Raw genomic sequence first — 15717 nt, forward strand, 5'->3', positions numbered from 1 at the left:
AGTTTACGCCGAGTTCTCTCTGATTCTCTCACAGCCTCAGAGAGTCAGAGAGTCAGAGACAGACAGAGTTTACGCCGAGTTCTCTCTGATTCTCTCACAGCCTCAGAGAGTCAGAGTCGGACCGAGTTTACGCAGAGTTCTCTCTGATTCTCTCACAGCCTCAGAGAGTCAGAGAGTCAGAGACGGACCGAGTTTACGCCGAGTTCTCTCTGATTCTCTCACAGCCTCCAAATCCCCACATCCCCCACAGCGTGGCTTTAAAACTCCCTGTTTAGCCGGACAGTGAAACGTCTTCAGATCTGAGCTCGGAGATGTTTAATGTTTCATCTCTGGACACGAAAGGCTCACATTCACAGTCAGACTAACGTGTCAGATCTGGACGGTGTGATGTCCGAGTCAGGGAGAATCCGAGATGTTCTGGGTCTTCAATTCCATTCAATTCAACTTTATTGTCATTATACAATACAGGGTAGTTCAGTATAATGAAACACTATGGGGCGACTTTTCCAGTGCAGTAATAAAAGATGCGTAGTAAACAGGGCAGAGACAGAAGACAGTAAGACGGACAGAATGAGCGGTCAGTAGGTTCAGGTGTCGACCGTAGACAGGATGTGTGTAGGCAGGTGTTACAGGTGTGTTGGACGTATAGACAGTTAGTGCACAGTCAGATATTCAGTGTATCAGGTGTATAGACAGAAATGTGCTGGTGAACTGCAGTGCAGTAAATGCAGTCTTCCAGTCAGAGGCGCCGTAGCGTTCGCCTCGGGGGCTCTGGAGCGAACAGCGGGCAGCGTGGGGTCGAGAAACGGCAGGTTGAGTGTTACGTCCGTACACCGTTTTCCAATGTCCAGCAGTGTTTGTCGATCGTACACAACGTTAGCCCGGCACATTGGTGGACAATCAGTAGATGAAACGACAAATTACTCAAAAACACAAAGAAACTGCACGTAAGCGGAGAGCTGGCCCAGCCCAGATGCCCTGCGATGGACTGGCGACCTGTCCAGGGTGTATCCTGCCTTCCACCCGATGACCGCTGGGATAGGCTCCAGCACCCCCCCGCGACCCTGACGGAGAAGCGGCTTAGAAAATGGATGGATGGATGGATGGATAGCCCAGCTGCCGTCGCCGGCGCTGCCGGAGGGTCTTGCTGTGTTTAGTATCATAGCCAAATGCTAATGAGCCGTTTTCTACTTCCTGCTCCACATTTACCTTCAGCAGAGCGTCCTTATTCTCCTCCGACTCTCTCTCAGCCCTCGATCTGTCCATCCGCTCTCGCTCCAGCACCCCCTGCAGGCCGTGCAGCTCCACACGACTGCGGCTCTCTCTCTCGCACAGCTGGGCGTTCTCCAGGAGCTCCGCCTCCACACTGAAACACAAACAACAACAACATGAAAGCCTTCTGAGTTCTGACTGACTGGGTTCTGACACTGACCAGCCACTTCATTAAACCCACCTCCCTGTTACGCTCACTGTCCACTCCATCAGCTCCACTGACCGTATAGCTCCACTCTGTAGTTCTACAGTTACAGACTGTAGTCCATCTGTTTCTCTGATACTCTGTTACCCTGTTCTTCAGTGGTCAGGACCCCCATGGACCCTCACAGAGCAGGTACTATTTGGGTGGTGGGTCATTCTCAGCACTGCAGTAACACTGACGTGGTGGGGTGTGTTAGTGTGTGTTACGCTGGTAAGTGGACAGTGAGTATAGATACAAGAAGTGACCAGCTGGTGTATCAAATTACAGCGTAACGAACTGATGGAGCTCATTACCGCCTCTGTCTCTCTCTCTCCAGCTCACTCCTCTCCTCCTCCTCTCGCTCTCTCCTCTCAATCAGTCGCTCATTGTCTCTCCTCAGATCCTCCTCACGCTGCTCGGACTCCTCCAGCTGCTTCTGTAGAGCCACTGCACTGTCCCTCTCACTAACACACACACACGCACACACACCCGCGCACACACACATTAACACACAAATACTTCATTAAACACTTACAATAATAAGAGCACTTTAGCCACGCCCACTCAGCCTACAGCAATCTAGCCCCCCCATTTAGCCTACAGCAGTTTAGCTCCACCCACTCAGCCTACAGCAGTTGCAGCAGTTTGTGTGTAACAGTCTAAGAATGAACAATAACAGGGGTAAATGCAGGACACAGGCCCTTTAAGCTGAAGGTCAAGTGTTCATCTCACCTGTTGAGTTGAGTGTGTGTGCGCTGTAACTCCGCCTCCCTGTCTCTGAGCTGATCCTCTAACTCCGCCCTCTCTCTCTCCAGCTCTGTGATTCGCTGGTCCAGTGACTGCGTCTCCAGCTTCATCCTGCGCACCGTCCCCTCAGCCTCCTAACACACACACACACACACACACACACACACACACACACACACACACACACAAACAATACACACACAGAAACAATACACACACACAAACCATACACACACAAACACACACAGACAATATACACACAAACACACAATCAATATACACACACACACACACACACACACACAAACACAAACACACACACACACACACAAACACACACACACACAAACATTACACACAGTTGGCATTCATGAAGATTTTATTATTATTATTATTATTATTATTCTGTTTGGGTCTTCAAGCTTCTGAACAGCTGATTCATGATTCCTCCGACTGTCTCCGTCCGTCTTGTAGCTGGTCATCCTCTTTTCCACTTTTCCAACCAGTTCTTCTCAGAATGTGTCCAGAGTAAAAGCCTCAGTTTGGTTCTCGGGCTCTGAGCGAGAGGAGAGGCCTGATTGGTTTGGGATCCATTTGTTTTGTTCTTCTCCAGCACCAAAGTTCAAAGGCATCTATGATCTTCTGTCTTGCTTGCTAACTGTCCAGCTTTCACATCCACACAGAACCCCAGAGAACCACAGCCAGGACAGCTCAGAACTTTGTTTGTAGACACATTGTTGCATTTAAAGACCTTTTTGAGCTCCTTCATCCTTGTTCCTCTGAGAGCTGATCTATGCTGTATTTTCTGGGTTCTGGATCCTCTAACGTTAATAAACTCATCTTCTCCATCAGTCCAGCTGCCAGGACCTCAGTCTTCTTCATATTCATGGTGTTATTTAAAAATCTCTCAGTATATATTTAACACAGTAAAAGCCTTTATGGTGCCAGTTATAATTAGATTTTTAATTAGAACTCATCTAATTAAAGTCTACTAATGAAGCTTTGGTGGACACACCTGCAGTTCCTGGTGTTTGCAATGGAGAGCGCTCTCAGCCCGAGCAATGATGGTCAGCAGAGCAGGCAGACCATCAGACAGGTCACTCACACTGGACTGTCGTTCCATCTTCTGGGAACCGAGCACCCTGTACTGGACATGCAAGAAGAACCCGGAGAACATGAGCACCAGTCAGAACATTCGACTGCTTCAATAAAGAGGTTAAAAAAAAATTCTTCTTTAGATTGATGGAGAATGTGTTGGCTCTATATAGCACCAAAAGGGTTCTTCTGTTGTTAAGATGTCAAGCCTGTCACAATAGGAGAACACTTTTTGGTGTTATATAGAACCACATACTACACGAACCATTTGATCAAGCAAAAAAACATTTAATCATGTAAATGGTTCTTTGAGTGCTTGTGGTTGGATATAGAACCTTTGGGCCTCGTTCTCCAAACGTTCTTTAGAACAAATTTCTTTCTAAACCCACTTAAACAGTTTAGATGAAGATTCTGTACTTCAAGGGTTCTTCCAACAACTGTGGAGATGTTCAGTACCTCTAATAGACTTTATTATGTGGACTCACACACTGTTATCTACAACTACACTATATTTCCTCATCTGCCTTCACAATATGAACTTGAGCGACATCCCATTCTTAATCCATAGGGTTTAATATGATGTCGGTCCACCATTTGCAGCTATAACAGCTTCAGCTCTTCTGGGAAGGCTTTCCACAAGGGTCAGGAGTGTTTATGGGAATTTCTGACCGTTCTTCCAGAAGCACATTTGTGAGGGCAGACACTGATGTTGGACGAGAAGGTCTGGCTCACAGTCTCCGCTCTAATTCATCCCAAAGGTGTTCTATGGGGTTGAGGTCAGGACTCTGTGCAGGCCATTCAAGTTCTTCCACACCAAACTGGCTCATCCACGTCTTTATGGACCTGCTTTGTGCACTGGTGCGCAGTCATGTTGGAGCAGGAAGGGACCGTCCCCAAACTGTTCCCACAAAGTTGGGAGCGTGAAATTGTCCAAAATCTCTTGGTGCTGAAGCTTTAAGAGTTCCTTTCACTGGAACTAAGGGGCCGAGCCCAACTCCTGAAAAACACCCCCACACCATGATCCCCCCTCCACCAAACTTTACACTCGGCACAATGCAGTCAGACAAGTACCGTCTCCTGGCAACCGCCAAACCCAGACTCGTCCATCGGATTCCCAGACAGAGAAGCGTGATTGGTCACTCCAGAGAACACGTCTCCACTGCCCTAGAGTCCAGTGGCGGCGCTTTACTCCACTGCATTCCACGCTTTGCATTGCGCTTGGTGATGTAAGGCTTGGATGCAGCTGCTCGGCCATGGAAACCCATTCCATGAAGCTCTCTACGCTGTTCTTGAGCTGATCTGAAGGCCACATGAAGTTTGGAGGTCTGTAGTGATTGACTCTGCAGAAAGTTGATGACCTCTGCGCACTATGCCCCTCAGCATCCGCTGACCGCTCTGTCATTTTACGTGGCCGACCACTTCATGGCTGAGCTGCTGTCATTCTCAATCGCTTCCACTTATATCCCACATAGTGTTATAATCCCACTGACAGTGGACTGTGGAATATTTAGTAGTGAGGAAATTTCACGACTGGACTTGCTGCACAGGTGGCGTCCGATCACGGTACCACGCTGGAACTCACTGAGCTCCTGAGAGTGACCCATTCTTTCACTAATGTCTGTAGAAGCAGTCTGCAGGCCGAGGGGCTTGGCTTTATACACCTGTGGCCATGGAAGTGACTGGAACACCTGGATTCACTGATCTGGATGGGGGAGTGAAAACCTTTGGAAATACAGTGTATATTAACACACTAGAGCTACACCGGTTGGCCGATAATAGCAGCCAGTATTGATGACGCATGGCTTTGTAGATATGAGTGAAAATATAATCGACAATGTGTTTCTTCTGGTCACAGCATTTTTGCTTTTACACATTTTTCATGTTTATATCAGCAGAAGCAGATCAATATAGCATGTATTAGTGCAGAATTAACACCGTTCATCCCTAAAACTGAACCACGAGCTTCAGTGTCAGTGAAGTGAATATAATAGTGATAATAACTGATGTGTTTCCGCTCTCGGGGCTGTTGTGTTCAATTCTGCTGGATCTCAGTAACTCACCAGCTTTCTGACGGCCTGCTGGACTGATTCCAGGTTTCTCTCCGTCTCTCTGTGTTTCTCTCTCTCCTCCTCCTCATCCCTCAACCTCCTCTTTCGCTCCTCCTCCTGATACCTTTGTCTCCTCTCTCTCTCCTCCTCCTGCCTCTGTCTCTCACTCTCCAGAGCTTTTACAGTCAGCGTTAACTCATCAATCCTGAAAAACAACAATACTCACCTTAAAATACGCATCATAACAGCTTATCTTCACCAAACACAGCAGAACTGATTCACTCCTTTATTCCTCTGCTTTCTGTGTATTTTTCTCTTCAGTATTTGCTAACAGTCTCTGTTCTAGTAGTTTGAATCGTCCTGTTTAGTGTGGCAGTGTGACATGTTTATCTTAAATAAACCTGATTCTGCACAAACAATAACGACAATATTGATTCTTATCTGAATCCTGATAAGTCAATAGACAACTAGTATACTGACTTATCAGGGAGCAAAGCCTTTAAACAGTTTCTACTTCAGTGCACTAGGTGGCGCTGTGTGTCTTCTACGCTGTAGATGGTGGGTGAGAAAAAGTCTAGCCGTTCACTCACGACAAGCAGTCAACCAGCAGCCCTGGCTGGATGGACAATAAAGAGCTAATCTCAGATCCTGATAACGAGACGTTTTTAACCTGGATTTAAAAATCACTACATCTGGGGCACATTTAAGATCTGTAGGCTGAATGGGTGGGGCTAACCTGCTGTAGGCTGAATGGGTGGGGCTAAACAGCTGTAGTCTGGACTGTATGTACTGCGGAGCGAACGGGCGTTAACATCGTTTATATACCACGTTAAAATCTCCTATTTTAAAAAGTGAGGAATATCGGTTTTCCGAGAGATGGTTTATTTTTATTATTTTTAATAAAAAAGCTCTTTGCTGAAATATTACACTGACCTGTCCCTCAGCTCCTGCGCGTGACCTTCCTGGACATCCTGGTTAGTGCTGGACATTTCGTGGTCCAGTTCCTCCAGAGTCATGGGCTCCGTGGAGGAGGACAGTGGAGCTGGACGAGAGACCGCCGGAGGAACACACAGAGAGAAAAACGAAGACGACAGACGGGAAAACTCTGCCCTCAATTCCCACAAGTCCCTGCACAGCACAAACAACCAATCACAGATTCAGTAATGTCCAATGCAAACCATCAACAGCCGGTCACCCCCAGAGATTTAGAGCCATTCCGGCCATTCTGATAAACTTTCAGTTTACACGACATCATAAAGCCCTTAAATAACCACAGCCGTAAACGCGCCGCACAGGGTGGAGCCACGTATGTCATTCAGTACTAATGATCTTTATTTACAGAGCGGGGTCTTCATGCTGCTTTCAGCACAGAGTTCGTTACACACAGGAGATAAAGCTTTACAGTACCAGATCAGATTAAAGAGATGAAGACCAAAGAGCTGTAGAGTTTTACTGAAGCACCGAGTTAAAGAGCTGCGATTTCAGAGGTTCTAGAATTCCTCACTTGTCGGTGGCGGTTTTCACAGCGTGGCACTGTCGCCTCAGAGACACGGCTTTACCCCACAGCATCATCAGCCTGGACCGCTCTGCAGATACACAGCCAACCAGAGCCTGGAACACAAACACCATCACACCATCACAACATCACAACATCTCATTATCACTCCATCAAACCATCACAACATCTCAACATCACAACATCACACCATCACTACATTACACCATCACAACATCACACCATCTCATTATCACTCCATCAAACCATCACAACATCTCAACATCACAACATCACACCATCACTACATTACACCATCACAACATCACACCATCTCATTATCACTCCATCAAACCATCACACCATCACAACATCTCAACATCACATCACTCCATCACAACATCTCATTATCACTCCACCACACCATCACAACATCACACCATCACACCATCACAACATCTCATTATCACTCCATCACATCTCATTATCACTCCATCACATCATCACAACATCACAACATCTCATTATCACTCCATCACATCTCATTATCACTCCATCACACCATCACAACATCTCATTATCACTCCACCACACCATCGCATTATCACTCCATCACACCATCACAACATCTCATTATCACTCCACCACACCATCGCATTATCACTCCATCACAACATCGCATTATCACACCATCACAACATCTCATTATCACTCCACCACACCATCACAACATTGCATTATCACTCCATCACTCCATCACACCATCACAACATCGCATCATCACACCATCACAAAATCACAACATCGCATTATCACTCCATCACACCATCACAACATATCTTTATCACTCCACACAATCACACCATCACATCACAACATCACAGCTAAACTGCTGTAGCTGAATGGCTGGAGCTAAACCGCTGTAGCTGAATGGGTGGAGCTAAACTGCTGTAGCTGAATGGCTGGAGCTAAACTGCTGTAGCTGAATGGGTGGAGCTAAACTGCTGTAGCTGAATGGCTGGAGCTAAATCGCTGTAGCTGAATGGCTGGAGCTAAACCGCTGTAGCTGAATGGCTGGAGCTAAACTGCTGTAGCTAAATGGGTGGTGCTAAACTGCTGTAGCTGAACGGTGGAGCTAAACCGCTGTAGCTGAATGGGTGGAGCTAAACCGCTGTAGCTAAATGGGTGGTGCTAAACTGCTGTAGCTGTACGGTGGAGCTAAACCGCTGTAGCTGAATGGGTGGAGCTAAACCGCTGTAGCTGAATGGCTGGAGCTAAACTGCTGTAGCTAAATGGGTGGTGCTAAACTGCTGTAGCTGAACAGTGGAGCTAAACCGCTGTAGCTGAATGGGTGGAGCTAAACCGCTGTAGCTGAACGGTGGAGCTAAACCGCTGTAGCTGAATGGGTGGAGCTAAACCGCTGTAGCTGAATGGGTGGAGCTAAACCGCTGTAGCTGAATGGGTGGAGCTAAACCGCTGTAGCTGAATGGGTGGAACTAAACCGCTGTAGCTGAATGGGTGGAGCTAAACCGCTGTAGCTGAATGGGTGGAGCTAAACCGCTGTAGCTGAATGGGTGGAGCTAAACCGCTGTAGCTGAATGGGTGGAACTAAACCGCTGTAGCTGAATGGGTGGAGCTAAACCGCTGTAGCTGAATGGGTGGAGCTAAACCGCTGTAGCTGAATGGGTGGAACTAAACCGCTGTAGCTGAATGGGTGGAGCTAAACCGCTGTAGCTGAATGGGTGGAACTAAACCGCTGTAGCTGAATGGGTGGAGCTAAACCGCTGTAGCTGAATGGGTGGAGATAAACCACTTTTTTTGTACTGTTCTGAACTTTATAGAACTGGGTTTGTACAGAGAGCATCGGCACTGCTGACTTATCATAAACTCCTGCGCAGGTTTAGCTTTTCCTGATTAATTCCTACGTAACAGCGAGAAAATTCAGGTGTTGAATGAAAGTGAGGTGTTAATATCACTCATAATAGCAATAATACTAATAATAGTGATAATACTACATCCTAATAGTATCATAGCACACTCAGCTACTGTGTACCTCTTTCTCTTTGTGCCAGTCAATCTCCCTTTGCCCCGCCTCCTCCACTGCCTTAGACCAATCAGCTGTCAGCTTCCTGAGGTCATCCTGCAGGGTTTGGTTGGCCTCTGCTGATTGGCCGAGCTGAGAGCGCAGTAAAGCGTTCACCTCCACCAGCGCTACACTCCTGAACACACAACACCGATTACACTCGTTTCATTTCAGCAGTAATGCCTGAGATACAGATGATCCTGCTAAACTGGTTCTGAAACTCATCTGGGTCTTTTAACTGATCTTGGACTTTAGACTAAAATCCTTTTACTCTGAGTGACTCTAAACCTTAATTATGACTATTTTATTAAAAATAATGATTGAACATTTCTAATCAATCATAACTAACCAAACATTACTAAATGTTTCAGCAGTGTCTGTGTCAGTAGTGACTGTGTCAGTAGTAACTCAGTAGTGACTGTGTCAGTATTGAATGTTTCAGTAGTGGTTGTTTAAGTAGTGTCTTTCAGTAGTGACAGTGTCAGCAGCAACTCTCAGTAGTGACGGTGTCAGTAGTGAATGTGTCAATAGTGAATGTGTCAGTAGTGAATGTGTCAGTAGTGAATGTGTCAGTAGTGGTTGTTTAAGTAGTGTCTTTCAGTAGTGACAGTGTCAGTAGTAACTCTCAGTAGTGACTGTGTCAGTAGTGACGGTGTCAGTAGTGACGGTGTCAGTAGTGTCTGTTTAAGTGACAACTGTAGCTCATTTTGAGCTCAGAAACTCAGCAGTTCATGACCAGTACACACAGCTTTGAACAGCTGTTCACACAGAAGATCATATTTTACATTAAAACTCTAAAAAGTGCTTTAAATGTAATTGAAAAATATGACGATTCTTAATATTCCACACTGATTTTCAGACTTTGCGACACATTTACTCCAAAACAGTGGGAACTACCTGCTCACCACGTGGCCATGCTCACCTCTGCTGTTCCTCCTCCAGCCTGATGAGGGCGCTCTCCAGAGTGTTGCTGTGCTCATCCCGCAACGCTCTCTGTAAAACCACACCAGCAGACATCCGGAAATATAGTGCAGGTTTAATGGGTGGGCTTTATAGGTGGGCTTAACGGACGGGCGATGTGACAAAAGTATCACATACTGATTCTGAGATATAAAGATAAATGTAGGTGAAATATCCTGTAACAGTGTAATAACTCGACATACTGTAATAACAGTGTAATAACTCAACAGTTAAAACATTCTAAAAACCGACAAACACAGTGAATAATTGTGACTGTTTTATAAAAGCATGCATCAGTTTTTAATCAGTCCAAAGAACAAAGATCTCTATTCAGAAACTGAAGCAAGTTTATTTTGTTTATTGTGTTTTTATTAATATCTGGTTTAAACAGGTTTCTGAGTCAGTCTTTACGTCAGTGTTATACACTGTACCTCTCTCGCCCTGCGCTCTCTCTCCTCTGACTGAACCTGCTGCTCCAGCCGCTCACAGCGCGCTCTGTACTCCAGCACCTGCACACAGATCAGACCGATCAGACAGATCAGACACACAGATCAGACCAATCAGACCAATCAGACAGATCAGACACACAGATCAGACAGATCAGACACACAGATCAGACACACAGATCAGACACACAGATCAGACAGATCAGACACACAGATCAGACAGATCAGACACACAGATCAGACACACAGATCAGACCAATCAGACACACAGATCAGACCAATCAGACACACAGATCAGACAGATCAGACACACAGATCAGACACACAGATCAGACAGATCAGACACACAGATCAGACAGATCAGACACACAGATCAGACCAATCAGACCAAACACACAGATCAGACAGACAGATCAGACAGACAGATCAGACAGACAGATCAGACAGACAGATCAGACAGGTCAGAGCTTGTTAAAGGTGTTGCATTACAGTCAGTGCTGTATTAGAGCGTTTATACAGTGTTACTATGGTTACCTTGTTCTGGAGTTTGTGGATCAGCAGAGCCTGTCGAGCTTCTCTCTCTCGTCCCTCTCTCACTCTCCTCCTCCACTCCCTCTGATCACCATCCATCAGCACAGACACTGACGGGTCCACAGTCCGAGACAGCTACACACAACATTAATATTAATAACAATAAGAGCAATAATAATAATAATAATGATAATAATAACAATAACAGTAACAATGAAAACGACAGCTGTTGTGCCTTTAAGACTGTTATGTAAATGAGCTTTGTTCTGATTTGTACTGTGACACATAAACAGTTCCAGCGCTGAAGACCCAGACTTCAGACCCGAAACAAGCCCTGGCTGGTGGAGAATGTCTGGAGTCTTGTCCTGCTGACCAATCGCTTTAAAGAGAGACACTGAGCATCTGCACTATAACGGCCGAGTCTCCTCACCCGCTCAGTCAGCGCCTGCGTCCGGGACTGAAGCTCCTCCCTCTCCGCCCGGCTCTCCGCGAGCTCCTCCTCCAGCTGAGATAACTCCGCCCTCAGCTCCGCACGCTCCTCCTCCCAGCCAATCAGCAACTCAGACTCCATCTCTAACCATCAGCTGATAAATGAAATCAGAACAGTGGTTACCGGTCTGATTCAGTGCCGTCTTTGATGAGAGGACGAGACACTGACCGCAGTTAAAGAACCAAAACACTAGCCGAGCAGAGGAACCAATGCAGCAGCTCTGATAACTACGTAATTACTGCGTGACTTCTAGCAGTAATTACAGCAGCGGAACCTCTAAGAACATCCAGCATCTATCACATATGCATGGAACTGGTTTTGTTCTCTAGTTTTCCGGTTACATTCTGGCATCTCAAGCAGGACCCTAGCAACCACCTAAGACACCACAGCAACCATGTACCAAATATATAGTAGCGACAACCTAACCATGCCCAAGCAACCAACTCCAACACCATAGCAACCACAAAGAAACACTCTAGCAACCACCAGAAATACCATAGCAACCACAAAGAAACACCCTAGCATCTACATACCAAGGCTATCACAAGGAAGTGCACTAGCAACCACAAAGAAACACCCTGACAATTACCAGAGATACCATAGCAACCACAATGAAACTCCCTAGCAACCACAAAGAAACATCCTCACAACTACCAGAGATACCATAGCAACCATGACAGCTACCAGAGATACCACAGCAACCACAAAGAAACACCATAGCAACCACCAAGAAACAGCCTAGCACCTACCAGAGATACCACAGCAACCACAAAGAAACACCCTGACAACTACCAGAGATACCATAGCAACCACAAAGAAACACCCTGACAACTACCAGAGATACCATAGCAACCACAAAGAAACACCCTGACAACTACCAGAGATACCATAGCAACCACAAAGAAATACCCTGACAACTACCAGAGATACCATAGCAACCATAGTCCAAAACTCAGTCTGACGGTCTAACCCTCTACTTCTCGCTATAAACACGTCTATAACGCTGTATAACACTTCATTAATAGTCTATAGCCATTTCTCCGCTGTAACTCGGGAAACTGCAGTACCGCTTTCTTTCTTTATTCCTACTGACGCTGTTTATTCTCACAGGACTAACCACTGTAAAACTCGTAGACGGGGCTGGAGTTCGGCTTCCTAGTCCAACTCGCCCGTTCCACCTTAAACGGTGCACCACTTCCAGTCTGTAACTTTTTATGTGACTGCTGCAACAGTTAAGGTGGAGCATTTAAGGTGGAACGGGAAAATTCGAACACGAAGCTGAATCGAGTTGAGTCGATCCAGGTTCACTGGATTTCAGAGACAGTTTGTACTGGTTATACTGGGACTAATATGAATTAAATATTTACAGCAATAATAAAAATAATAACAATAATAATAACTTTAAAAGAAGAACATAAACATTAGCATCTGCGCTAACTTAGTGTCCAGTCCGGCGCGGTGTTACGGTGTTTACCTCAGCCAGCCCGCAGACTCCGCCCTGTGAACCCCATCAAACCCATCAGTTCGGTTTAATAACCGGCCCGTTTATCGATCCGCCCGATAGCGGCGCATTAATCCCGCACGGCGCTGTTAAACCGTGGAAGTCGAGCTTGGTGGGACTCTTATTGTGAAAGAACAGCGCGGGAAGCCTCTCTGCTGGGATCAGGACAGCCCTGGCGCCGCCTGCTGGACGGAGGCGGACACGCGCTCATCACACTGCCCCTTCATTAGTTTGGCTTTAGAATCTTCAGCTCTTCTGATTTAGAGTCTTCAGCTCTTCTGCTTTAGTGTCTTCAGCTCTTCTGCTTTAGAGTCTTCAGCTCTTCTGCTTTAGAGTCTTCAGCTCTTCTGCTTTAGAGTGTTCTGTTGTGCTCCAGTGTAGGGAACAGTGATTAAGGGACCGTTTCTGTTCACTATAATAGTGTTCTATTGAGATCCAGTGTAGGGAACAGTGATTAAGGGACCGTGTCTGTTCACTATAATAGTGTTCTATCGAGATCCAGTGTAGGGAACAGTGATTAAGGGACCGTTTCTGTTCACTATAATAGTGTTCTATCGAGATCCAGTGTAGGGAACAGTGATTAAGGGACCGTTTCTGTTCACTATAATAGTGTTCTATTGAGATCCAGTGTAGGGAACAGTGATTAAGGGACCGTTTCTGTTCACTATAATAGTGTTCTATTGAGATCCAGTGTAGGGAACAGTGATTAAGGGACCGTTTCTGTTCACTATAATAGTGTTCTATTGAGATCCAGTGTAGGGAACAGTGATTAAGGGACCGTTTCTGTTCACTATAATAGTGTTCTATTGAGATCCAGTGTAGGGAACAGTGATTAAGGGACCGTTTCTGTTCACTATAATAGTGTTCTATCGAGATCCAGTGTAGGGAACAGTGATTAAGGGACCGTTTCTGTTCACTATAATAGTGTTCTATTGAGATCCAGTGTAGGGAACAGTGATTAAGGGACCGTTTCTGTTCACTATAATAGTGTTCTATTGAGATCCAGTGTAGGGAACAGTGATTAAGGGACCGTTTCTGTTCACTATAATAGTGTTCTATTGAGATCCAGTGTAGGGAACAGTGATTAAGGGACCGTTTCTGTTCACTATAATAGTGTTCTATCGAGATCCAGTGTAGGGAACAGTGATTAAGGGACCGTTTCTGTTCACTATAATAGTGTTCTATCGAGATCCAGTGTAGGGAACAGTGATTAAGGGACCGTTTCTGTTCACTATAATAGTGTTCTATCGAGATCCAGTGTAGGGAACAGTGATTAAGGGACCGTTTCTGTTCACTATAATAGTGTTCTATTGAGATCCAGTGTAGGGAACAGTGATTAAGGGACCGTTTCTGTTCACTATAATAGTGTTCTATTGAGATCCAGTGTAGGGAACAGTGATTAAGGGACCGTTTCTGTTCACTATAATAGTGTTCTATCGAGATCCAGTGTAGGGAACAGTGATTAAGGGACCGTTTCTGTTCACTATAATAGTGTTCTATCGAGATAGAACTCGAGTTAGAGTTAAGGGTTAGGGTGTGTTTCAAAGCGATTGAGGTTAGAATTTAATCCAAATCATTAATATTAATGTGTATCAGTGATATGAGTGTGATCTCCAGGTGCCCTTACAGTGATGACTGTAGGTGATGACGTGTTGGGGGGTCAGTCTAATCTGGTTTAAGCTGCTTATGACAGAGTGTTGAGGTTTAGAGGAGAGTGAATAAAGACAGTGAGAGTAATGCTGAGAGAGAGAGACCAGTTCATCACCTCACAGGAGTCAGAGGAGGTTCTCCGTAGACGACTCTGACCATCTGGCATTCTGCGGTTCTGAGCTGTGGTTCTCTGTAGCTGGTTTAACTTGGAGAGAAAAGTCCTGAGAGCAGAATTTAATGTGCTGAAGATCTGGATCAGATTTTGGCTGCACGTCCAGGAGAAAAGGACACACCGGTGTTATTAATTAATTAATTAGTTCATTCATTCATTTATTTATTTATCCATCCATGGTGTCTGGGTAGAAAGTGTGCTATCAGTGTGATTTGCCTGTTTATTTGTGTACTTATTTATTTATTCATCCATGGTAAATAGTCCTTTGTCAGTTTGACTTATTATTGACCTGTTTGTTTGTTCATGTCCAGGTAACAAATTTGCAGCTCATGTGAATGTTGATATTTATTTGTTTGTTTGTCTGTTTGTTTGTTTAACCATGGTGTAAGGTGCCCTTGTTTATTTAATTCATTTAAATATTTGGTTGTTTTTTGTTTGTTTGTTTTTAGCCATTGTGTCTATGTATCTATGACGTCAGATTAAAAATGCATAGCAGGTGTTATTAATTAATTTATTTAAAGCTGATTATTTGTTGTGGGAGATGTTGATCCTGTGGTCGTGTTACCTGTTCCTCACCTACCTGTCGCTCTACCTGTCCATTAACTTCCTGCGCAGTCTACTGACTCTGGACAGCGAGAAGCAGAAAGTTACGGCTCGAATCCGACGCAAACGGAGACGCCGAGGACGCTCGCGACTGTCCACCCGGATGACCTTCCAGCGCAAGAGTACTCACTGAATCAGACTCACTCTGCTGGACTTCACTGTACAGTTCATGTCTGTAGGTCATCAATGGGCAACATCACTGCACAACAACACCATACATCATCACTGCATGACATCACTGCAAAACATCACTGTACATCACTGCATGACATCACTGTACAACAATACTGTACAATATATATGCACAACATCACTGCACAGACATTTCTGTAGGTCATTAGTGTGCAAGGCTGATGTACAATATCACTGTACAACCTCACTGAACATCACCATACATCACTATACATGATTGTATAAAATTACAGCGTGACATCACTGTA

At 45.3% G+C, this 15717-nt stretch overlaps 1 protein-coding gene across 2 annotated transcripts in view; it reads right to left on the bottom strand.

Annotated features, from left to right (window-relative positions):
- Positions 1 to 12966, bottom strand: part of si:dkey-230p4.1 (trichohyalin) — a 43170-nt gene extending 30204 nt beyond the window's left edge. For both annotated transcript variants that reach the window (XM_037538957.1, XM_037538956.1), the window contains exons 1-13: positions 12826 to 12966; positions 11292 to 11445; positions 10865 to 10996; positions 10316 to 10393; positions 9847 to 9917; positions 8895 to 9060; positions 6851 to 6957; positions 6280 to 6474; positions 5359 to 5551; positions 3219 to 3350; positions 2189 to 2337; positions 1771 to 1920; positions 1210 to 1366 (exon numbers count right to left, since the gene is read on the bottom strand). In XM_037538957.1, the coding sequence (XP_037394854.1) occupies positions 1210 to 1366; positions 1771 to 1920; positions 2189 to 2337; positions 3219 to 3350; positions 5359 to 5551; positions 6280 to 6474; positions 6851 to 6957; positions 8895 to 9060; positions 9847 to 9917; positions 10316 to 10393; positions 10865 to 10996; positions 11292 to 11432 (1671 nt within the window). In that variant the 5' untranslated portion in view covers positions 11433 to 11445; positions 12826 to 12966. The remainder of the gene's footprint in view (positions 1 to 1209; positions 1367 to 1770; positions 1921 to 2188; positions 2338 to 3218; positions 3351 to 5358; positions 5552 to 6279; positions 6475 to 6850; positions 6958 to 8894; positions 9061 to 9846; positions 9918 to 10315; positions 10394 to 10864; positions 10997 to 11291; positions 11446 to 12825) is intronic.
- Between the last annotated feature and the right edge of the window lie 2751 nt (positions 12967 to 15717).

Source organism: Pygocentrus nattereri, chromosome 6, assembly GCF_015220715.1.
Source record: "Pygocentrus nattereri isolate fPygNat1 chromosome 6, fPygNat1.pri, whole genome shotgun sequence".
NCBI lineage: Eukaryota > Metazoa > Chordata > Actinopteri > Characiformes > Serrasalmidae > Pygocentrus > Pygocentrus nattereri.